Source organism: Acanthochromis polyacanthus, chromosome 7 (genome assembly GCF_021347895.1).
Source record: "Acanthochromis polyacanthus isolate Apoly-LR-REF ecotype Palm Island chromosome 7, KAUST_Apoly_ChrSc, whole genome shotgun sequence".
NCBI classification, from domain to species: Eukaryota; Metazoa; Chordata; class Actinopteri; family Pomacentridae; genus Acanthochromis; species Acanthochromis polyacanthus.
This window is the reverse complement of record NC_067119.1, coordinates 3,788,551-3,807,388: the sequence shown is the minus strand read 5'-3', so window position 1 is coordinate 3,807,388 and position 18,838 is coordinate 3,788,551. Positions and strand designations below refer to the sequence as shown.

Here is an 18,838-nt window from a genome sequence, read left to right as displayed (position 1 = left end):
ACATTCAGACCAGCTGCTCCCCACTTACTGTATTTTATTGTACCCTAAAGAAGAAAAACATCATCTGAAATAAATACAGATAATAAATTGATCTCAGGTTCCTACAGAACAAGAAAAGAACCATTTTTTAAACAGACGAAGCTGCTGAATGGAGAGAAAACCTCCCAGAATACTTACTGAAGGTGGCAGTCTGAAAAAAAAAAAAGAAAACACTGAACTGCATGAAAGATGTGCTCTGGGACTGCAGTTTTAGTTACGTTTTATTTGGCTTTGGATCAGTTTGTTCGCATTTCGCGTCACTTTTAGTCCACTTGAATGATTTTATGGTCATTTTGTGTCTTGTGGTGCTTCATTGCATGTTTGAGGTGTTTTTGTCTTGGTTTTCAATGAATTTGCATCTATTTTTTATTCGTTTGTGTCTCTTTGAAGTCGTCCTTTTGTGTGCTGCAGTTTACCTGCCTTGGGAGCGTCGATGCTCGAAGAAACAGTCTGATCACTGCAGTAAAGATCTGCAGATTTCAGTGTGTAAAGAGTGAATAACAGACATTTTTAGTGCTTTAATCTGCGAAAAGCACTAAATAAAAGCAAACATAACTTTTTTTCTGAGGATAAAGCGCCTAACAGAAAAGGATGCAGTGTGGTGATGTTGTTGCCCCGGGCGACCAGCAGAGGTCAGGTTTTCTCCAAACAGCAGCTCAGTAAAACAGTTTCTTCTCGTTTCTACGTCACGTCTGCGGCTACAAACCGAATAAATTCTGGCGTTTCCTGCAGCAGCGATGCTTCAGCAGGTCCAGCTGTTCCCTGAAGGTTCCCTGGAGGTTCTCTGGAGGTTCTACGGTTGGCTCCGCCCCTCGTGGTTGAGCGTCGCTCTCTCCATGCGTCTGTACCACGACTTCACTTTGGTGTTGGCCATCATGTCGTCGAACGCCTGCAGACCGTCCATGACCCGCAGGACGCCGAACACCGCCTGGACGGGACCAAGAATCACACTTTTAGCGGGGGCTTTACATCTTTTTCTGATCATTCTGAGCCTCTTTGCTGATGTTTCGTGGATCTTTGTGGTTGTTTTCAGTCATTCTGGTGGAGCTCTGTGAGCCTTTGTGGCCATTTTTGCATATTTGTGGTCATATTTGTGTGTTTTTTTTAGTCTGTCTGCATCTTTATTTGGTCATTTTGCGTTAATTTGGCCACTTTTGGATTTATTTATGTTCGTTGTGGTTGTTTTGTGGCTCTTTACATTTGTTTTTAATCTAGTCGTGCTCCTTTTGTGTGTCTTACAGGTGTTTGCATTGGATTTGTGTCCGTTGGTGTGCCTTTTGCATCGTTTTCTAAACTTTTTGAGTCTCTTTGTTGCTGTTTTGTGGATCTTTGTGGTTGCTTTGAGTCATTCTGGTGGAGCTCTGTGCGTCTTTGTGTCCATTTTTGCATCTTTTTTATTGGTTTGTATCCATTTATGGTCCTTTTGTGTCTTACAGGTAGTTTTATCTGCGTTTGCAATGGATTTACATTTATTTTAATCAGTTTGCATCTATTTGTGTTTGGTTCTTTCAATCTGTGCTCGTTTTGCATCTCTTGTGTTTTTGAGCCTCTTTGTCGCTGTTTAGTGCATCTTTTTTGAGTCATTTTGGCGTCTTTTTGTGGGTCTATGCAGTCATTTGTGTTCATTTTGCATCTTTTTCATTAGTTTGTATGTATTTTTGGTCATGGTTTGCATTTGTTTGTGGTAGTTTTGTGTCTCAGAGGTGATTTTATCTCTGTTTGCTTTGAATTTGCTTCTCTTTGTGTTCATTTTGCTGCTCTTCTACGTTATTTTGGATTGTTTTTGGAGCTGATTGGTGATGTTTTGCTGTGAGTTCAGCTGAACCCGTCAGACAGCAGCAGGTGTTTCCTCACCAGGTCGGCCAGGTTGGGCTGATCTCCTCCCATGAACTTCCTCTTCTTTCCCACGGCGGCCACCCAGTCGTTCACGGCTTTGTAGAGATCCTCCCTGACGTCGTCCTGCAGGTTGTGTCTGTGGAAAAAGACGATAAATCAGCTCTTAGATGTCCAAACCAACAGAAACATGAAGCAAAGCTCAGTCCGGCTTAAACTCACCGACTCTTGAGCCGTTTGGAGATGACAAACATGGCCGCAGCGCCGACGTATTTAGCAAAGAAGCCCTCCAACGTCCCGAACTTCCCCTCGCGGACGATGTAGTCGAAGGAGGCCAAGGCCTCGCCGGTGGTTCGGTAAACGTTGGGAGATATGAGGTGGACGAGCCAATCATCGGCCCACTGACGCCACTTCATCTCCTCCCTGGGAAAAAAAATAAAAAGAAGAAACTTTAATCCTTCCAAAACTGGAGCAGAAAACATGAGAGTTCTCTGGAGGTTCACTTCTGTTTGGAGCTTACTTCTGCATCCCTTTCTCGGGGTAAACGCAGGCGGTCTGGGCTTCGCTCAGCATCAGCCAGTATTTGTTGGTGTACTCGGTCACCTCCTTTCCTCGCTCGTTCACAGACTTCATCTCCGGGTAGCAGTGGAGGATGTCCGACACACTCCTCTCCCTGAAAACCAACATTTAAAACCTCTCATTAGTCCTCATTTCATCTGGTTCTGCTGAATGAGGTTTTAAAGCTTGTTCTTGAAAGATTCTGCACAAAATCATTTAATTATTCAAACAGTAAATCCAACTTCAGAAGCATTCAAGGCATTTATTCTATAACCTTTAGTTTCATTTATTGATTGTATTTGCCAGAATACTTATTAGACTTTACTGTCATTTCCATTATTTTCTACTTTAAAAAGTCAGAAAATAGTGGAAACTGCCCACAGCGCAAAGTGACGTCTTTAAAAAGAAAAAGAAGCTTTTCTATTGAATTTTTAACCAAATGTAGCTGTTTTTTTTGTTGTTGGTTTACTTTTTTTTTATTATAAAAAGTCAGAAAATAGTGAAATCTGCCCGTTCTAATTCAGCCACAGCACAAAGTGATGCCTTTAAATGTTCTATTTTACTTTTACAGTCACGTATGACCAAGAAAATCTGAAATAGTTCCCGTTTAAATACCTAGACCCTGCTATTTTTTGATTATTTTGCTTGAAAAATTGACTTAAAAAAGTCAGCTAACCCTGAAAGATGTGGAATATCCTAAATAATATGAAACATTTTTAATAAAAAGAAACTTTTCGATTGAATTTTTAACCAATTTTTAAAATATTTCAGAAACATGATTGTTTTCACCTCAAATGTTGAGAAATCGATGCAGTTTTAGATATTTTTTATTCAATAACTTCATTTTAACTTGTGATGAGTGCTTGTCAGGCTAGTGTTTAATTTCAATAATCATTAACAGTAAACGTACACATCTATTCTCTTACCTTTAGTTCCATCTACTCCTACAGATTGTTTAGTTTTTATTTGCTAAAGTGGTTTTAATAAAGCAACTTTTATCACTATTTCATTTGTTTTTCAATATAAAAAGTGCCAAAATTGCAAAAATCCTCAAACAGTTTCAACATTTTTAATAAAAAAAAACACACAAAAAACTTTGCTTTCTTAAATTATTAAACAACTTCAGCTTCTGTTAAATAATTTAATGTAAACATTTGTGAAGTTGGGTGTGTTTAACTCAAACATCAATATTCAATTCTTAAGTAAACATTTGAAGGCAGCAGCTACTTACTTGTTGATTAAAAACGTCTTGAGGGCGCTGATGATGACCGACGAGTCGTTCAGTTGCTGCAGAGAAAAAACCTTAAATTACATTTAAGTCTATTTAAAGCAGTTTCTGAGGCAGAAATGTGTGGATGAGTTCCTGTATGAACTGAAAAAGTTTTCTGGAGCATGAAGTGAGAATAATTTCTAAATAAATCACCAGACTGTGAATAATTTAACCTTAAACTGTGAATCTGAGGTTGGAGAAACGTGTGCTTTATTCATTTTCTCACCACGCCTCCGTCCACCATCAGGATGGGAACCTTTCTGTAAGCAGACCACTTGATCTCCTGCCTCATCACCGGGTTCACCTCCACGATGTCGTACGGAAGCCCGTAGTAGTCCAGAAAGGCCCGGACCTTACTGCAGAACGGACAGGTTTTATACTGATACAGGATCAGCTTCAGACCGCCGGCAGAAACCTGCAGGAGAGAAAACAGAAGAAGATAACACACCAGCTGCTGGTTTGAGCTCATTCAAGATTAAATAACATCATCAGATAAAGACGGCTGGTTGGGTTTCATGTAAACTAACACTGAAAAGTTTGGGGTCACCAGGATAATGTCATGTTTTCTAATCATCAGTGATGATTCATTTCTGACCCTGATTCATTCAATGTTATCTTCATTGAAAAATAACTGTTTTTCTTTCAAAAATAAGGACATTTTTGTTTTGTTACTCTACCAAGGAGGTGGAGCCTAAGCAGAATTATGTGACAATCAACATACGTCTGTCTGTCTGCAGCATCATTCAGAAACAGACCATTGATCTGTATTGATCCAATAACAGCTTGGACCTCCATTAATAACCTCTGGTCCTGCTGCGTTCTGGAGGTTCTGTTGTAGACCTGGACCCTGATCCGGACTCACTTGGTTCTGGTTCTGCTCCTGGGCCAGGTGCTGCTGCTTTAGGGACCCCCGGACCGCCTGGTACAGACCCAGACCTCCCCCCAACAGGAAGGCACAGCTCAGCGCCCTGCGTCCTGCTGCTGCCCGCACAGAGAGCGCCGCCGCCCGGACTCCCGGCCCGCCGGAGCCGTAGCACCTCCCGGAGCTCCGAGTCGCCGCGGTGCCCCCCAGGAAGGAGCCGGAACCGGAGCGGAGCACCGCCGGAGAGTCCACAAAGGACCGGCCGACCTTACCGAGAGCTCTGGCGCAGGAGGCCGCCATGCTGGTTACATAAAGTCCCACAATGCACCGCGACGAGGAGATTTAAGGGTTGGAGAGCCCGGAGTTCTGTCTGACAGGCTGCAGCGCCCCTAGTGGCGGAAAGGAGAGATCTGGGGAAAGAAGTATGAAGAAGGACGAAAGGATAATAATAGTTTTTGATTTTAACATCTCCAAAGTGATGTAAAAATACCAGAGACACAACATGAGCTGCAAAAATGACCAGAACGAGACACAAAATGTTCACAAAATCATGTAAATGAGTTAGAATGGGATGAAAAAAAAATGACGTGCAAAAAACTAACCACAAATGACAATGACCACAAAAAGATACAAAATAACTACAAAATGTGATGAAACAAGCAAATGCACAAATGGCAATCAGAAAATGATTGTAAAAGGATAAAATTACTGAAAAATGATGGAAAATAATGACCAAGAAACACAACATGTTACTGTATAAACTCAATATCTTTTATTGTTTTGACAGTAAGCAGGACACATCAGGACATTTGCAGAAATTAAATAATAGAATCAAACTATTTTTGTCAAATTTTAGCCATTTTTAAGCAAAGGTGACAAATATTTAATAGTTTTAGCTTCTCAGATGTGAAGATTTAGTGCTTTATTTTACTCTTAGTGACAGTAAAATGAGTAATTGTGGCATTTTGGACTCTTGGTTGAAGAAAACTCATTTTAACATCATTTTATGATGTTTTAACTGTGTATGGCTGCAATTTCCAGAAATTGTTGCAGTTCATTACACATTTTCTTTAATTTATTGTCTGTAAAATGTCAGAAAATAAAGTAAATGCAAAACACTGGAACTAAAAGAACAATATTTGGCTTGTAAAAGATGTGTTAAGTTAATTCATTCTAAAAAATATATTATTATTATTCTCAGAGAATAATGTCTGTTAAGATTTAATTTGACAATTGTGCAAGACTTAAATTAATCTTTTTAAAAAGCAAAGGTAGCACATATTTAATAGTTTTAGCTTTTCAAATGTGAGGATTTGATGCTTTTTTTGGTTGTATTTGCTTTTAATGACAGTAAAATGAGTAATTGTGGAGTTTTGGACAGATATACTTTTGGGTATTTCCGTTTAATTTAAATATAAACTCAATATGACGGTTTTGAAATGTTAAAACCCCCAAAACTAAACATTTAAACCGCATTAAACTGAATGAAGTTGCGTTTAAAGCGGCTTTTTTGGCCTCAGCTTTTGTGTACGTGTGGTGCGTTCAGGAGCGTCGCTGTTCGGAGGCGTTCGGAGATGTTCGGGTGTTTCCGGACAGGAGCGGCAGGAGAAGCGGTAGGAGCAGTAGAGGCGGCAGCGGCGGCGTCTTGTCCGGTGGAAGCGGAGATTCTCCTCCAGCAGCAGCAGCATCCATTTACACATCAGCACCTCCTCATCTCTCCGCCCGGGACTCTCCGCTGGGATGCCGCCGTCGACCAGGCATCTGTCGCGGACGGCGGACGCTGGAGGAAGCGACCCCCGCCGGTTTTCTCGAGCGTGACCGTTCAGGACGCGGCGGCGGAGGCGGCGATGGATGAAGGCACGAGGAGACAAATAAAATTTTGATGGTCGCCGGCTAACGCTAGCAGGCTAACGTTAGCTAGCCGCTCCGCTCCTCCTCAGTGGACTTGTTGTTTTCTCGCCTCCCTTGTCGGTTCACCGGCCCCCGGGATTCTCTCCTTCCCGAACAAACGGCGTTTTTTATTATTATTATTTTTCATCGGGGTCACGACATGCCGGAGCCGCCGAGGACATTTCCGTGAAGGATAACGGCTCCGTTAGCTTCCCGCTAGCTAGCATCTTTATTATTTTTTCGAGTTTTTTTTTTTTTTGTCGCTCATCCGTGAAGATGCTGGCGGAGGAGGAGAGCGTCTGACGGGGAAACCTCATGGAAACTCGCCCCGTGAAGGTCATGATACCGAGAGAATGATCATGCTGGAAAAACAGGTAAGAAAATAAAATAAAAAATCACAGCTTTAGTGTTTAAACGCGACACCTGAGCTCATTTGCATATCCGCTAATTAGCCGCTAATGATGGCGGCTGATCAGGTGAAGCTTCAAGGTGAGTCCGAGCTGCTGAACGATCATCTTTAGTATCGATTCACATATTTCTGTCTCCTCCCTGGTCAGAATCAGCCTGTGTGTGACATATTAACGGTGGATTACAGGTTTCAGTGTTAAAATATTAACAGATTTAACGATAAATACAGCCAAAAAGCAGCTAAAAATAGAACATCTGGGCACCTTTGCTGTGGTTGGTTCTCTGGAAATTAATAAAATGATTTAAAATCATACAAATCTGCTGCTTTTCTCTGTTTTTTTTCATTGTTAAGTCAATATATTTGATTTATTGACACTACACAGGATAAGCCCAGGCATTTAATTAAAGCTGCAACCTTTAATCTGCGTAATCCAGCTGTTTTTCTCAGCAAAATCACCAAATATTATCTTGCATTTTTCAACATTTACTGACATCTAATGGATAAAGCATCAAACATCTGCTGGCTTGTGTTTCTCTGGTGTAGATAGCGGCTGTTTTTCCTTGTTTTGCATGATTATTAAGTCAATAAATTGGCTTAGAACAGACAAATCTAGACATTAAATTAAAACTGCAACAATTGAATTATATTGTCAGGCTGTTTTGTCATTTTCTTTTGCAGTGAAATGACCAAATATTATTTTGATTTGTGTTTCTCAACAGTTGATCTACATTACCAGGTTATTTCCTTAGCAAAATCACAAAATATCTTTCATTTTTTACTAGTTACTGGCATTTCATGGATAAAGGCAGAAAAAACCATCTCCTAATTTCAAACATCTGCTGGCTTGGGTTTCATTAATGTGAAGAGCTGCTGTTTTTATTGTTTTGCATTATTCTAAAGTAAATATTTTAGATTTTATTGACACTAGGCAGGACAAATCTAGACATTTAATTAAAGCTGCATCAGTCAGACAAATATTATATTGGGCATTTGTTCTGTCATTTTACTGACTGACTTTTATTTTTGTCTGTACATGGCTGCAATTTCTCTTATTTATAGTCTGTAAAGTGTCATAAAATACTGAATAAATGCAAAACGCTGAAACTATTTGGCTGGTAAAATAAGTCATCAGTTAATTAATTGCCAAAATAAACTTATTATCCTCAGATACGAATGTCTGATGTGATTTAATTTGGTCATTGTACAAGACTTAATCTATCATTCCAATTATTCATTAAACAGTTTTGTTTGTGAAATAATACTGAATTAATTGATTAGCTAAGTAATTGTTAATTGACTTTGATATTCAATTTTCAACTATATAACACCTAGAAACCTTTATTTTGAAAAGCTGAAGCCAGAAAATTAGAAAAATGACTCGAACACCATCCAGATTTTTGGATTTATTTACCGTTGATTCATTTTCTGATTGCAGCAGCAGTAAACTGATTAACTAGATGAGTCGTTTGTCGAGTAAAAACCCTAAACCTCGCTGTGAAACTGAGCTGTAACCATCGATTTACTGATCAAAAATCAAACCTTTTCTCATGTAAGCAGACTCCTCTTTGGGTTTTCAGGCAGAATAAGCAATTACAAAAGACTTTCAGAGATGGTTTTGTGTTTGTCATGTTGAAGTGAAGCTCTTTAGGAAACCAGCTCGTAACCTCGTCTTTCCAAGAAGCTTGTTGGTGTTACTTCCTCCTGTTTACTCCCTCAGCAGCTTCAGCCGCCATAAACAGAAGCATAAATAATCCAGCACAGAGCCACAGATGAGATTTGTTTCTGCAGAGCGAAGGCTGCGAGCTTTCAGGACGACTTCCAGGTGTTTGTGTCGGTTTTGTCTCCGGGGAAACGCTTCGTTAATCACTGTGTTAGCCGCTGATCAGTCCCTGTTAATTGTGTGTATTGATGAGTGGTGTGGAGTTTAAAGATGAGTCGCTACAAGAGCCGAGTGACAAAAAACGAGCTGGAAAAATGCAGATTATTTACTGGTTTGAGGTTATTCTTAGCTGTATGTCATTTTTCAAATTAAAACCAGTTTCACCATTTAAATAACTGCACAGTTACAAGTCTGAAAAAAATCATTATTTTGATGCATTGTGTTGACATAGTGATGTTTTTAGTTGCTAAAGATGTAATATTTTGTGTAACTTAAACTCAGATTTCTGCATTAATTGATTTAAAATTGAGTTTAAGTTGAGTTAATTTAATTTAGTTTTATAGCTTTTATTCTTAATTGAATAAAGTTACATGAAGGTCCTTAATGACAAAAATGTCCGTGCCAAAAAATTACATATTAATATTAAGATTACTATAAAAAATCTACATCAGTTCTGATTATAACTACCAACATTTTTTTCTGGTGGTTTATTATATTCTGTTCAGTGCCAGATAAAAAATGACTCAACAACTTTCAAAGACAGCTTACACTGTTTAAAAGGACACGGCTTATGGGGCGCAAAGGGGATATATTCTGTATGTTTTTTTAAATATGTAACATAAAAACAAAACATGTAAAAAAAAAAAAACTCACCATGAAATGTCATATTGTAACAGTATTTTTCACTTTAGATTAAAATAATTTTAAATTCTACATCGATTACAGCTGGCAAACATTTATTAATTTCTGGGATTTTATTCCTTTAAATACCAGTTTGTTGACATAATGCCACCGTTGTTTTTAACGAAAGAAAAACAAACATTGAATTATTTTTCACATATTGATTATTTTCTGTGAAAATAATAATTTTTTTTAACTTGGGTAATTTGTACAGTTTTTGCCCAATTTGAAAAAATAATGTATTTTTTCTTAGATGTTTTTTAGTTAATCTGTAATTTAACAAAACAGGGGAAATATATAAAAAATAAAATATATATTTTATTATTATTATTGTTATTATTATATGTTTTGCAATTTACAATTTCTCTTCTTTAATATACATATTTTTGGTGTATTTGTAAAATAATATTCAGATGTAAATTATAATTTTTCCTGTACTTTTTTGAGATATCTGTAATTTAAAAAAACATGGAAAAGTTGTTAAAAAAATAAATGAAATAAAAAAATCTAATAATAATTGCAATATGTAAATAAATACTTTTTCTGTGATTTTTCTGGTTATCTTTAATTTCACAAAAGAGGGCAAATCTGTAAAATAAGCAGCTAAATTACTTAAAATATTCCATTAAACAGTTAAGAGCTGTTCATAGAAGGAGCAAAGCACAGACGTAGATGTGTGGTTTGTTCTGAAAAAGAGGATTCAACCTTGACTTCTGTTATTATGTCTCCTATTCTCCTCTGTTGTGTATGAAATATTAGCACTCAGGAGTCTGTGCGGCTGTAAAAGCCAGCGTTTCTTCCCTTTGGTGAGAAATGTGCGAGTAAACGTGATGAATGTGTGTCGAAGGTCGTAGAGAAGCTTCCCACTGCTTCAGTTTAAAGAGCGTTTAACCCTCAGCACCCCGTAAACAGCCTTCCTGCTCCATTCACTGCAAACCCTGTTTCCTCTCGTGTTTATCCTCTTTTCAGGCATTTATCTGCCTGCTTTGTTTCTTTATTTTGTCTGTGTAGGAGTCTCAGATGAAGCTGTGAGCTGCTCTATTTTCTCTTCTCGAAGCTTGACTTCACTCCAAGCATATCTGACGTCTTTGTCTGATGGAATGTGACAAGAATCAGATTTTTTCTCTCCAGTTTTTACTCCTGAAGGGCTTTTTCCTTTTCCTTTTTCTTCTTTTCATTAGTTCTCTGTGCGTACATGAAGCGAAGGCCTTGAAATCTCCGGTCTGGAGGAGCATTTTTGTGCTTCAACAGTGTTGCAAAGTGCAGCTCCGGCCTCGCTTTTGGCCTTTTTTTTTTCTTCTTGACAGCAAATTAGCTTTCCAAAGCCGCTCCTCATGGCGGCCGTTTTGTAGTTTCCAAGTGAGCGGATCGGCTTCGCTTGTGCAGACGCCGTAATCGTTTGCAGACGTGTTCGTGCTGAGTCAAGGCGGGTTTTTCCATCCAGAGGCTGTGCGGGCCAGAAACATGAAGTGTGGCTGCTGATGTGAAAAAGTGGAGCTTCTGAGGTGTTCAGGATAGAAAACAGAGACGGAAGAGGCCTGAAATCTCCTCTTATGTCCATCTTCTCTGCTCTGACACATGAGGTATGATCGTTAGAACACGCTACAGCTGATGTAGGGGCCTTATGTGGAGATGAATCGCAGTTTTTTCGCACAGATCTGATCTGAATCGTTGGATGTTACTTGGTTTTTTGTGCATCAGCTTGAAGAAAACCTCTCCTGCTTGTACAGATCGTTATTGCCGTAAACATTCCTGCATATATTCAGTGCAAATATGTGAGCATAATTGCCTGTGCTTTAACTTTGACAGCTCATCCACACTTTTTATTGGTAATTTTTAGCTTTGTTAGCATTTCTAAAAGCTTAAAGGCAGTGGATTTCCTCCTTTTCATGTTCACAGACCTTTCTTTTTATCTTTTTGACACTTAGCATGTGACTGAAAAACCAAAATGTGGCACAAAAGTACATTTTTTGTGTGTTTTTTAGTGCAACAGTGGACAGAAAATTAATAAATTGTTACTTTTTTTAGCCAAAGCTGGAAAAAATGTGATTATTTGATATTAAATTGAATATTGAAGTTTTAAGATGTGAACTTTGGTTTTGAAAATGTGTGTTTTTACTATTTTCTGACATTATTTGGATCTGGCAATGAACCAACAAAGAAAATAATTCGTAGTAAACCTTTTACTGAGGAGATTTTTTATTTTTTTTTAACCTAAGCAGCTTTATAGTTTGTGTGCTGAATTTTGTATCTTCTCAAACCATAATCTTATTTTAAATTTTCCGAGTTTTACGTCCCTGCTTACTGAGGTAGTTTCCTGAAATATTGCACATTAGGAGTCGATTTAAATGTTTTCTTTTAGGCCCAATACTGATTCTTATTAATCAAAGAGACCAAAAACTGAACTGAATTTGCAGTAAAGTTGAAAACCCGCCCACCAAACTTTAGACTAGCACAAACTCCAACTTAAAAACTCTGTTAGAACGTCTTCATTTCTGTCAGGATTTGATCATTTGTGATAATTTTCCAACCCAGCTGTTACCTGGAATGATTTTGACTCGTTGTGCCACAAGGTGTCATCTGAACTTTACATATCTGTGTGTGGTGTGAGTTTATTATTTATATTCTTAGTAAAAAAGGCTCCCATGTGTGCTTTCCTAAATGAAGAGAGAATCTGTAGCTTGAGGCGGTCAGACTGTACATCGTGTTCTGAAGCCGGTGCAATCATGATTTAATCAGCTTTGAGACGGGTAGAGAATGATCTCCATGATGCTGGAACAGACATAAACTTGAATATCTGTTATTTAATCCAGTAGATAAAGCTCTGAACCCTCAAACCCACCAGCACATTAGAAAAGTCACCAAAATTACACTGACAATCACAACCACATATTGTAAAAAAAGAAGAAAATCATTGGACTTTCAGCTTTCCGACAGTCCTTGAACGCATCATGTGTAGTGCACAGGTCATTATCTGGAAAGAGAACCTCGTCTAAGCTTAAAATCTGGTTCATATATTTAATCAAAGTCACTTTATTTTCCATTTAGTTAAAAAAATAACGAGATCCTGCAGCAACAACAAAAATCTACACGTTTTGCACACCTCAGCACAACTGAGAAGCAACGACTGACTCGGATGCAACCAGAAGTCAGAAATTCAGAAATGACTTGGCTGAACTGCAGGCAGTGTTTCCACAGAGCAGAAAGGAGAAGATAAGAAGAGACTGAGAGGAAAACCAAAGCTTCTGGATGAGTAAATAAAGTCAGCACGGCTCAGAAACGGTGAACAGAGGAGCAGGTTGTTGGAGATCCATCCAGCATGGAGAAACATCTTTCTACTGATGATGAGCAGAGGAAACTGCAGAGTTAAATATCTGTAGGAGAATATCCAGTATTGGTGATATCTGTGTGAACTTGGGAAAATGTTGATGCTGTTTTTAAATATTTTGTAAAAACCTATAATCACAGAAACTGCTCTTTCTTTTTTCTTACCGTTTATTTATTTTATTATCAGATAGTTCTCGTTACTTTTCGACATAGTCGTGCTGTTTGCATAGAGGTGAAAAATGAACCCACAGTGACGGCAAATAAAAACCTGCTTGGAGTTCAGAGGGTTAATCTGCAGTGTCTAGTTTGATTTCATGTCTGTGCAGATCTGAACCTTCACAGGACGTTTGCTGTCATAATAAACCGCTCCGTCTTCAGAACTCGTCAGAAACTCGTTTTTACCTCCGGCTGGACTCCGCGTTGACGTTTAGATTCTTTCTCTTCATGGTTTTTGCAGCTTCAACCTGAAGGCTTCTGCAGAATCTCAGAAGCAGTTCCAGTCCTAATCGTCCCTCAGTATGTAGGTCAGACGGCTTTTACCCCAAATGGCTGATAGAGAGGAAGTTCGCCTTGACCTGAAAAAGAGAGGAAAAAGCAGCCTGAGAGTTGTGAAAACGTGCCTGTGTTTTGTTTGTGAAAGCCTCTGAGGTTTGGTGTTTTTGTGTCACAGATCGTATGATTCTGCAGCCGCTCTGCAAACCTGCCGAGCTCAGCCCGGCTGTGTAATTATTAACCAAAGCAAAAACAGCACAGAGCACCTCGCATTGATTACTTTAAGGCTCTTTCTTGCTTTCGTGCGCTTGGCTAATATTTGCATTTTTACAGGACAGTCGGTGTAAATAAGTGAGTCCGAGCCTGTAGTCTCGGGGAAACAAAGGCAGGATTCAGCCTTTGGTTCAGATGCAAATGAGAAGAAGAGGAGAAGATGAAGTGCTGCTTTAAAAAGAGAAAACAAAACACAGACAGCAGCAGCAGAAGAAGAAGAAGAAGACGGAGTGAAGAAGCAGCCGAAGGAAAAAGAGCGAGAGGGTCTGAAGCACCGCTGGGAACTGCTTTCAGATGCAGAGTCCGTCCCACGGCTGAATACTGTAGGAGAGCGGTCGTCATGGAAACAGGGAGGCAAAGCCGGCTCTTCATAGGGCTACATGAGATCAACCCCCCACCTCCTCCTCCTCCTCTTCTTCTTCCTCTACAGACGCCGAGCCAGGACAGGAAGGCAGAGTTTAACCTGCAGGTCCGATTCATGTGGACTCAGACAAAGACAGGACGGGCGGTGCAGGTCCACAACGCTGGAAACCCGCTGAAAGCTGCAAGACGTTCCAGAAAAACAGCAGAAAAGCGTCGGAAAAACACGCTCCTGTCAGAGCAACTGGTGCTCATTTGTTGCCGTCCTTAATCCCAGACTCAGCTTTTAATTAAATCAGTCTGAAAGTTACAAATGTTAACTGTGATCCTGTTTATAAGTTGGATAGATTTGTGTTATTATAAGCAAAAATTGAATTTTACGTTTCCAGGCTTTTTTTCTTTTGCTCCTGTTGCATTTTTACTCATTTTTCACTGCAGCATAAAGTCCTTCACCTCTATAGAAACAGCAAAACCATGACTAGAACTAGAGAGAAGTCAACTTATTCTCAGTAAACTATCATAGAGCTGCAATGAATCGTCAATAAGCAGAGAAATAACATAGAAAATGTAATATTTTTGTGGGTTTTTAAGCAAAGATGGACACACCTCCTGGTTCCAGCTTCTCAAATGTGAGCATTTGCTGCTAGTAAATGGAAATTTCTTCCTCTTATTTCTGCTAATTTTAATCACTGTGGGCTCATTTATCACTGCAACATAAAGTCCTGCACTTCAGTGGAAACAAGCTGGATTCAACAATCATTTACGACATTTTTCCACAGATATTACCAACGCTGGAAACAAATGGTGACTCTGCTGGCTGTTTATATTTAAGTATTTACATTTATACAACCTCTGCAGACTCTCTGCTCTGCTCACCATCAGTAGAAAGATGTTTCTCCATGCTGGATGTATCTCCAACAACCTGCTCCTCTGTTCTCTGTTTCTGAGCCGTGCTGACTTTATTTTACTGATCCAGTAGCTTTCATTTTCCTCTCAGTCTCTCTGTGAAAACACTGCCTGCAGTTCAACCAGAAACTGAATTCTTGTCATGTGACTTTTGGTCGTTGCTCAGTAAATCATTGCATCCTAATTGTGCTAAGGACGACATCATTTTTTTTGACGATTTTTACAGAAAATGGTGCAAATAAATAAAGACAAACCATAAGAAATCTGAAAACACTGCCTGCAGTGTAGTCGAGAAGTTTCAGAATTTTTATCACGTCACTGTAGATTTTTTTATTTTTTTATTTTTTTTTTTACAGCATCAGGTGCTTCCTTTGGATTTGTTCGGTCTAAATGAGGCATGTAGAATAAAGTAATTTTGACAAAATATCACAATTTTAAGTCCAGATCTGGTGTTTTTTTCCTCTCAGAGACCATCAGAAATCGGAAAATCTTTCTGTGTTTACAGTTTGTCGTTCTGATGAATGGTGTCCTGGCTCATTTTGGTTCTGTGCTTTATTTTTGGCATTTTTTTAAAAAAGGCAGCATATAGAATAAATGGATTTTTGATAAAAATATCTCTTTTTTTCGCAACAGAACTTTACGTCACACATTATACTGTCAAGTACCGCCAGAAAGTTGAAAATCTGATGATTGTTTTTCAGTTTTTAAAGCTTCTGGCTGTCAGAAATGAGGATTATTTGCAACCTTTCAAAGATAATAACAAGCCTTTTAAGTCTTCTGCTGGGTTTTGGAGTTAAATGTTAATTTAACAGGACGATTTCTTTTACAAATGGACACAAGTTGCTGCAGAACTAGCAGCACCTGTTGCATATTTTCACTTTCTAGAGGGTTTGAATTGAATCCACTGGGACCAAATGACGCCAGCATGTCTTCAGGTTTTGTAAACAGAGCAGGAGGAGTTGTGCTGCTTTGTTGGTGGCTCTAAACTTCCTGCTGCTGCTGCTGTGGTTTGTTGAGTCACGTACCGATGCTCTGCTGCAGCGTCCATTCACTCCGTGTTAATCTGACAAGTAATAAATGCCTCAGAGGATGTGCAGCATCATGTAAACGCATAGATAACATCTCTTATTGGTGCTTTTGGGCTGCAGCTGCAGGAAATTAGAAGCCTATTTGTCACGTTAGTTGTCTTAAAAAGCAGAACTGAGTGGAAGAAGAGAAACTTATGAACGTGCTGTCCTGTTTTGTTCCTCCTTTGCATCGCTTTATTGCTGATTTTTACGAAATATGACACTGTTTGCTGTATTTATGTTCTTTTACTTTCACTTCCCTTGTGCTGTCTGATAGTTTACCCCTTTATTGATTACCCATGCTGCTGTAGCATCCTAATTTCCCTTCATCTTAGTCTAAAACATTGTAATATCGCTAAAAAAGGCTCTCAGTACTTCTCCAAAGTCTTTAAATGTGTTATTTTGTCACTGACTCACAAATGAAAGTGTGATCAAGAGAAGAAATCAACTTCAGATCTGCATCAGATTTTAAAGTTTTAGTTGGAAAAATACCAAAAACAATCAATTAAAACCCTCTGATTGTTGATGAATTGTTTTTATAAGAGGAATGAAAGTCATTTTTGCTGTAAAATAGCAAACAGTCATTAGCATTTTCGTTTTTGCCTCTTTATGGTGGCTGATTTTTGTTGTTTTCTGTCTCATTCTTTAAAAGATGTCTGTTTGGGGCTTTTGGTGGCTGTTTTTTTGTCATTTCGTGTCTCGTTTTTGTGGTTTTGTGTCTCTTTGTGGTTGTTTTCTCTCCTCATAATGCAGATATTTAACTATTTCCATGTTTTCCCGCCTCTCCATGCTTTTCCTCTCTCCTCTGTTCATCATCAGTAGAAAGATGTTTCTCCATGCTGAATGGATCTCCAACAATTTCCTCCTCTGTTCTCTGTTTCTGAGCCATGCTGACTTTATTTTATTCATCCAGTGTGTTTGATCGTGTTTTCAGTCTCAGATGTTCCAAAAATGATTTGAAACTTGTCAAAAATACCATAAAATTGTCCAAATTAACCTAAACTGACTCCAAGTAGACACAGAAACATGCAAAAATTATACAAAAAGATGTAAAATGACAGAAAAATGACAGAAAAATTTGCAAAAATGACTCAAAAACTGCCCCAAATACTGTAAACAAGTTCCAAATTAGTTAAATTTGTCAAATTCACTTAAGAGATTTATGTAAAATGACAATATTATAGTTATTTTTAAAGGTGTTTATTGCCATTTTGGACAAGTTTTGGTCCAGTTTAGAGCCTCTGCTCATCATCAGTAGAAAGGTGTTTCTCCATGCTGGATGGATCTCCAACAACTTGCTCCTCTGTTCTCTGTTTCTGAGCGTTTTTGCTTTAAAAATAGCTAAACGGTTATGTCCTGATGGTTGCTGCTGTTGTTCTGAACCGTCCTTTGCTTTTCGTTGAGCCCTTCCTTCAGAATCGGCCTCCTAACGAAGCAGTCGGTCAGTAAACGTCCAGGTGATCGTGCTGTGAAACGTCTCGGCTGTCTGACAGATTACAGATTCACAGACGACGTGAGGCTGCAGCACATTTAGGGAGATAATCATCGGTGACATTTTCATGTTCATGACGTTCGTAATTCAGCCTCAAACGTTTAACATTTGCCTCGTCTGAATTGTTCCTCGGTGTGGAAATATCAGGATCTGATGGCGGTATTTGATAGCGATTGTTATTTTATATACTGGACAGCCGTAGGTTAACTGTGTGAGGTACCCGGGTTTGTTTTGGTGCAGTTTTTCTACCACTGTGTCGTTATTTGTTCAAACTGAAACTCGTTCTCAGTGGTTTTTCCCCAACTGTAAACTGAATTTGTGTCACGTGACTGTACAGGATCTGGTGCAAATGGTTCACTTCTGATTGATTTAATTAAATGAGGCATGTAGAATGAAGTGATTTTGATGAAATATCACAATTCAGGCTGAGATTTAGTGATTTATCTCATAAGAGACGGGGAAATCCTTCTGTCTTTACAGTGTGTGGTTCTGATAAGTGGTTTATTTTGATCATTTTTCTAAAAGAAGACATGCCTTTAAAACTCCATTGCAGGGGTTGGGATTGGGAAGTTTATTTTTGGCATTTTTTTTGAAAAGGACATGTAGAATAATGTGATTTTTCATGAAAAAATCACCGTTTTTCCCAACAAAATGTTTAAGAACCGCTGGGAAGTTTAAAATCTGATGAGCTTCTGGCTCAGGTAAATGGTTTAGTTTTGTTTAATAACGCTCAGAAAAACGGAAAGTAAAAGAAGATTTTCAGACTTTATTGGACTTTCAATTTATTTTCTTTATATTATACACTGTGGAAGCACTGCCTGCAGTTCAGCCGAAGGGTTTTTACAGCTGCTAGCTCAGATACAAGGTTTATTTTGACCATTTTTTAAAAACGATAATGCGCCTTTTCAACTCCCTGGCCTGTTTTGGGGTTCAGAGGGGTTTTTTGGCGCATATTTAAAAAAAAGAACATGTAGAATATTATTATTTTTGATGAAATATCACCAGTTTTGCCAACAGAATGGTACGTGATACATGACATCTTTGAGTTTTTAAAGCTGCTGGCTCAAATAAATGGTGCAATTTTGTCAAAGGAGAAACTCTCCTTGAGCATTGAGTGCAGATTTAATGCATCTTATATATATATTTTTATTTTATAGTGCTTTTCTGGGCACTCAGAGACACTTTACAAAAAAACAACATAATACCAATCAGAAAAATGACTTTCCTGGACTTTCAGAAGCAGGTGTGTTTTTGACATTTCTCCTCGACATTAATGAGAACAGATTGTGATTCATGCGTGGAGCTGCTTCGTCTTTACTGGGTCACGCAGACCGTCTGGCTCTACAGGAGCAAAGAAACAGAGCTGCTGATTAGATCGCTGCAGCGTCATGAAGCCAGAGAGCGTCGGAGCTCCTCTGTGTACCTGCTGCAGGTTTTTCCTTTTATATCCTGGCAGACGCATGCATGCAGCTCTGCAAGTCTGAGTAACAGAAGAGAGAG

The 18,838-nt window shown here is 38.7% G+C and overlaps 2 protein-coding genes across 3 annotated transcripts in view; one reads left to right on the top strand and one right to left on the bottom strand.

Moving 5' to 3' along the window:
• Nucleotides 1–17: 17 nt before the first annotated feature.
• On the bottom strand, nucleotides 18–4,907 carry ptgesl (prostaglandin E synthase 2-like). Its single transcript, XM_022219920.2, has 7 exons — nucleotides 4,563–4,907; nucleotides 3,927–4,115; nucleotides 3,662–3,717; nucleotides 2,393–2,545; nucleotides 2,095–2,295; nucleotides 1,894–2,011; nucleotides 18–967 (listed from the first exon to the last, which is right to left on the bottom strand). The coding sequence occupies exons 1-7, from the start codon at nucleotides 4,860–4,862 to the stop codon at nucleotides 833–835; spliced, it is 1,152 nt and encodes a 383-aa protein (XP_022075612.1). The 5' UTR covers nucleotides 4,863–4,907; the 3' UTR covers nucleotides 18–832.
• A 1,234-nt stretch (nucleotides 4,908–6,141) lies between these two features.
• LOC110968628 (ral guanine nucleotide dissociation stimulator) overlaps nucleotides 6,142–18,838 on the top strand; it is a 74,602-nt gene continuing 61,905 nt past the window's right edge. The window contains exon 1 of one of the 2 annotated variants that reach the window (XM_051951266.1): nucleotides 6,142–6,826. In XM_051951266.1, coding sequence (XP_051807226.1) covers nucleotides 6,806–6,826 — 21 coding nt within the window. In that variant the 5' untranslated portion in view covers nucleotides 6,142–6,805. Of the gene's footprint in view, nucleotides 6,827–10,822; nucleotides 11,005–18,838 lie in introns of those variants that run through there. The other variant, XM_051951265.1, reaches the window with a different exon arrangement.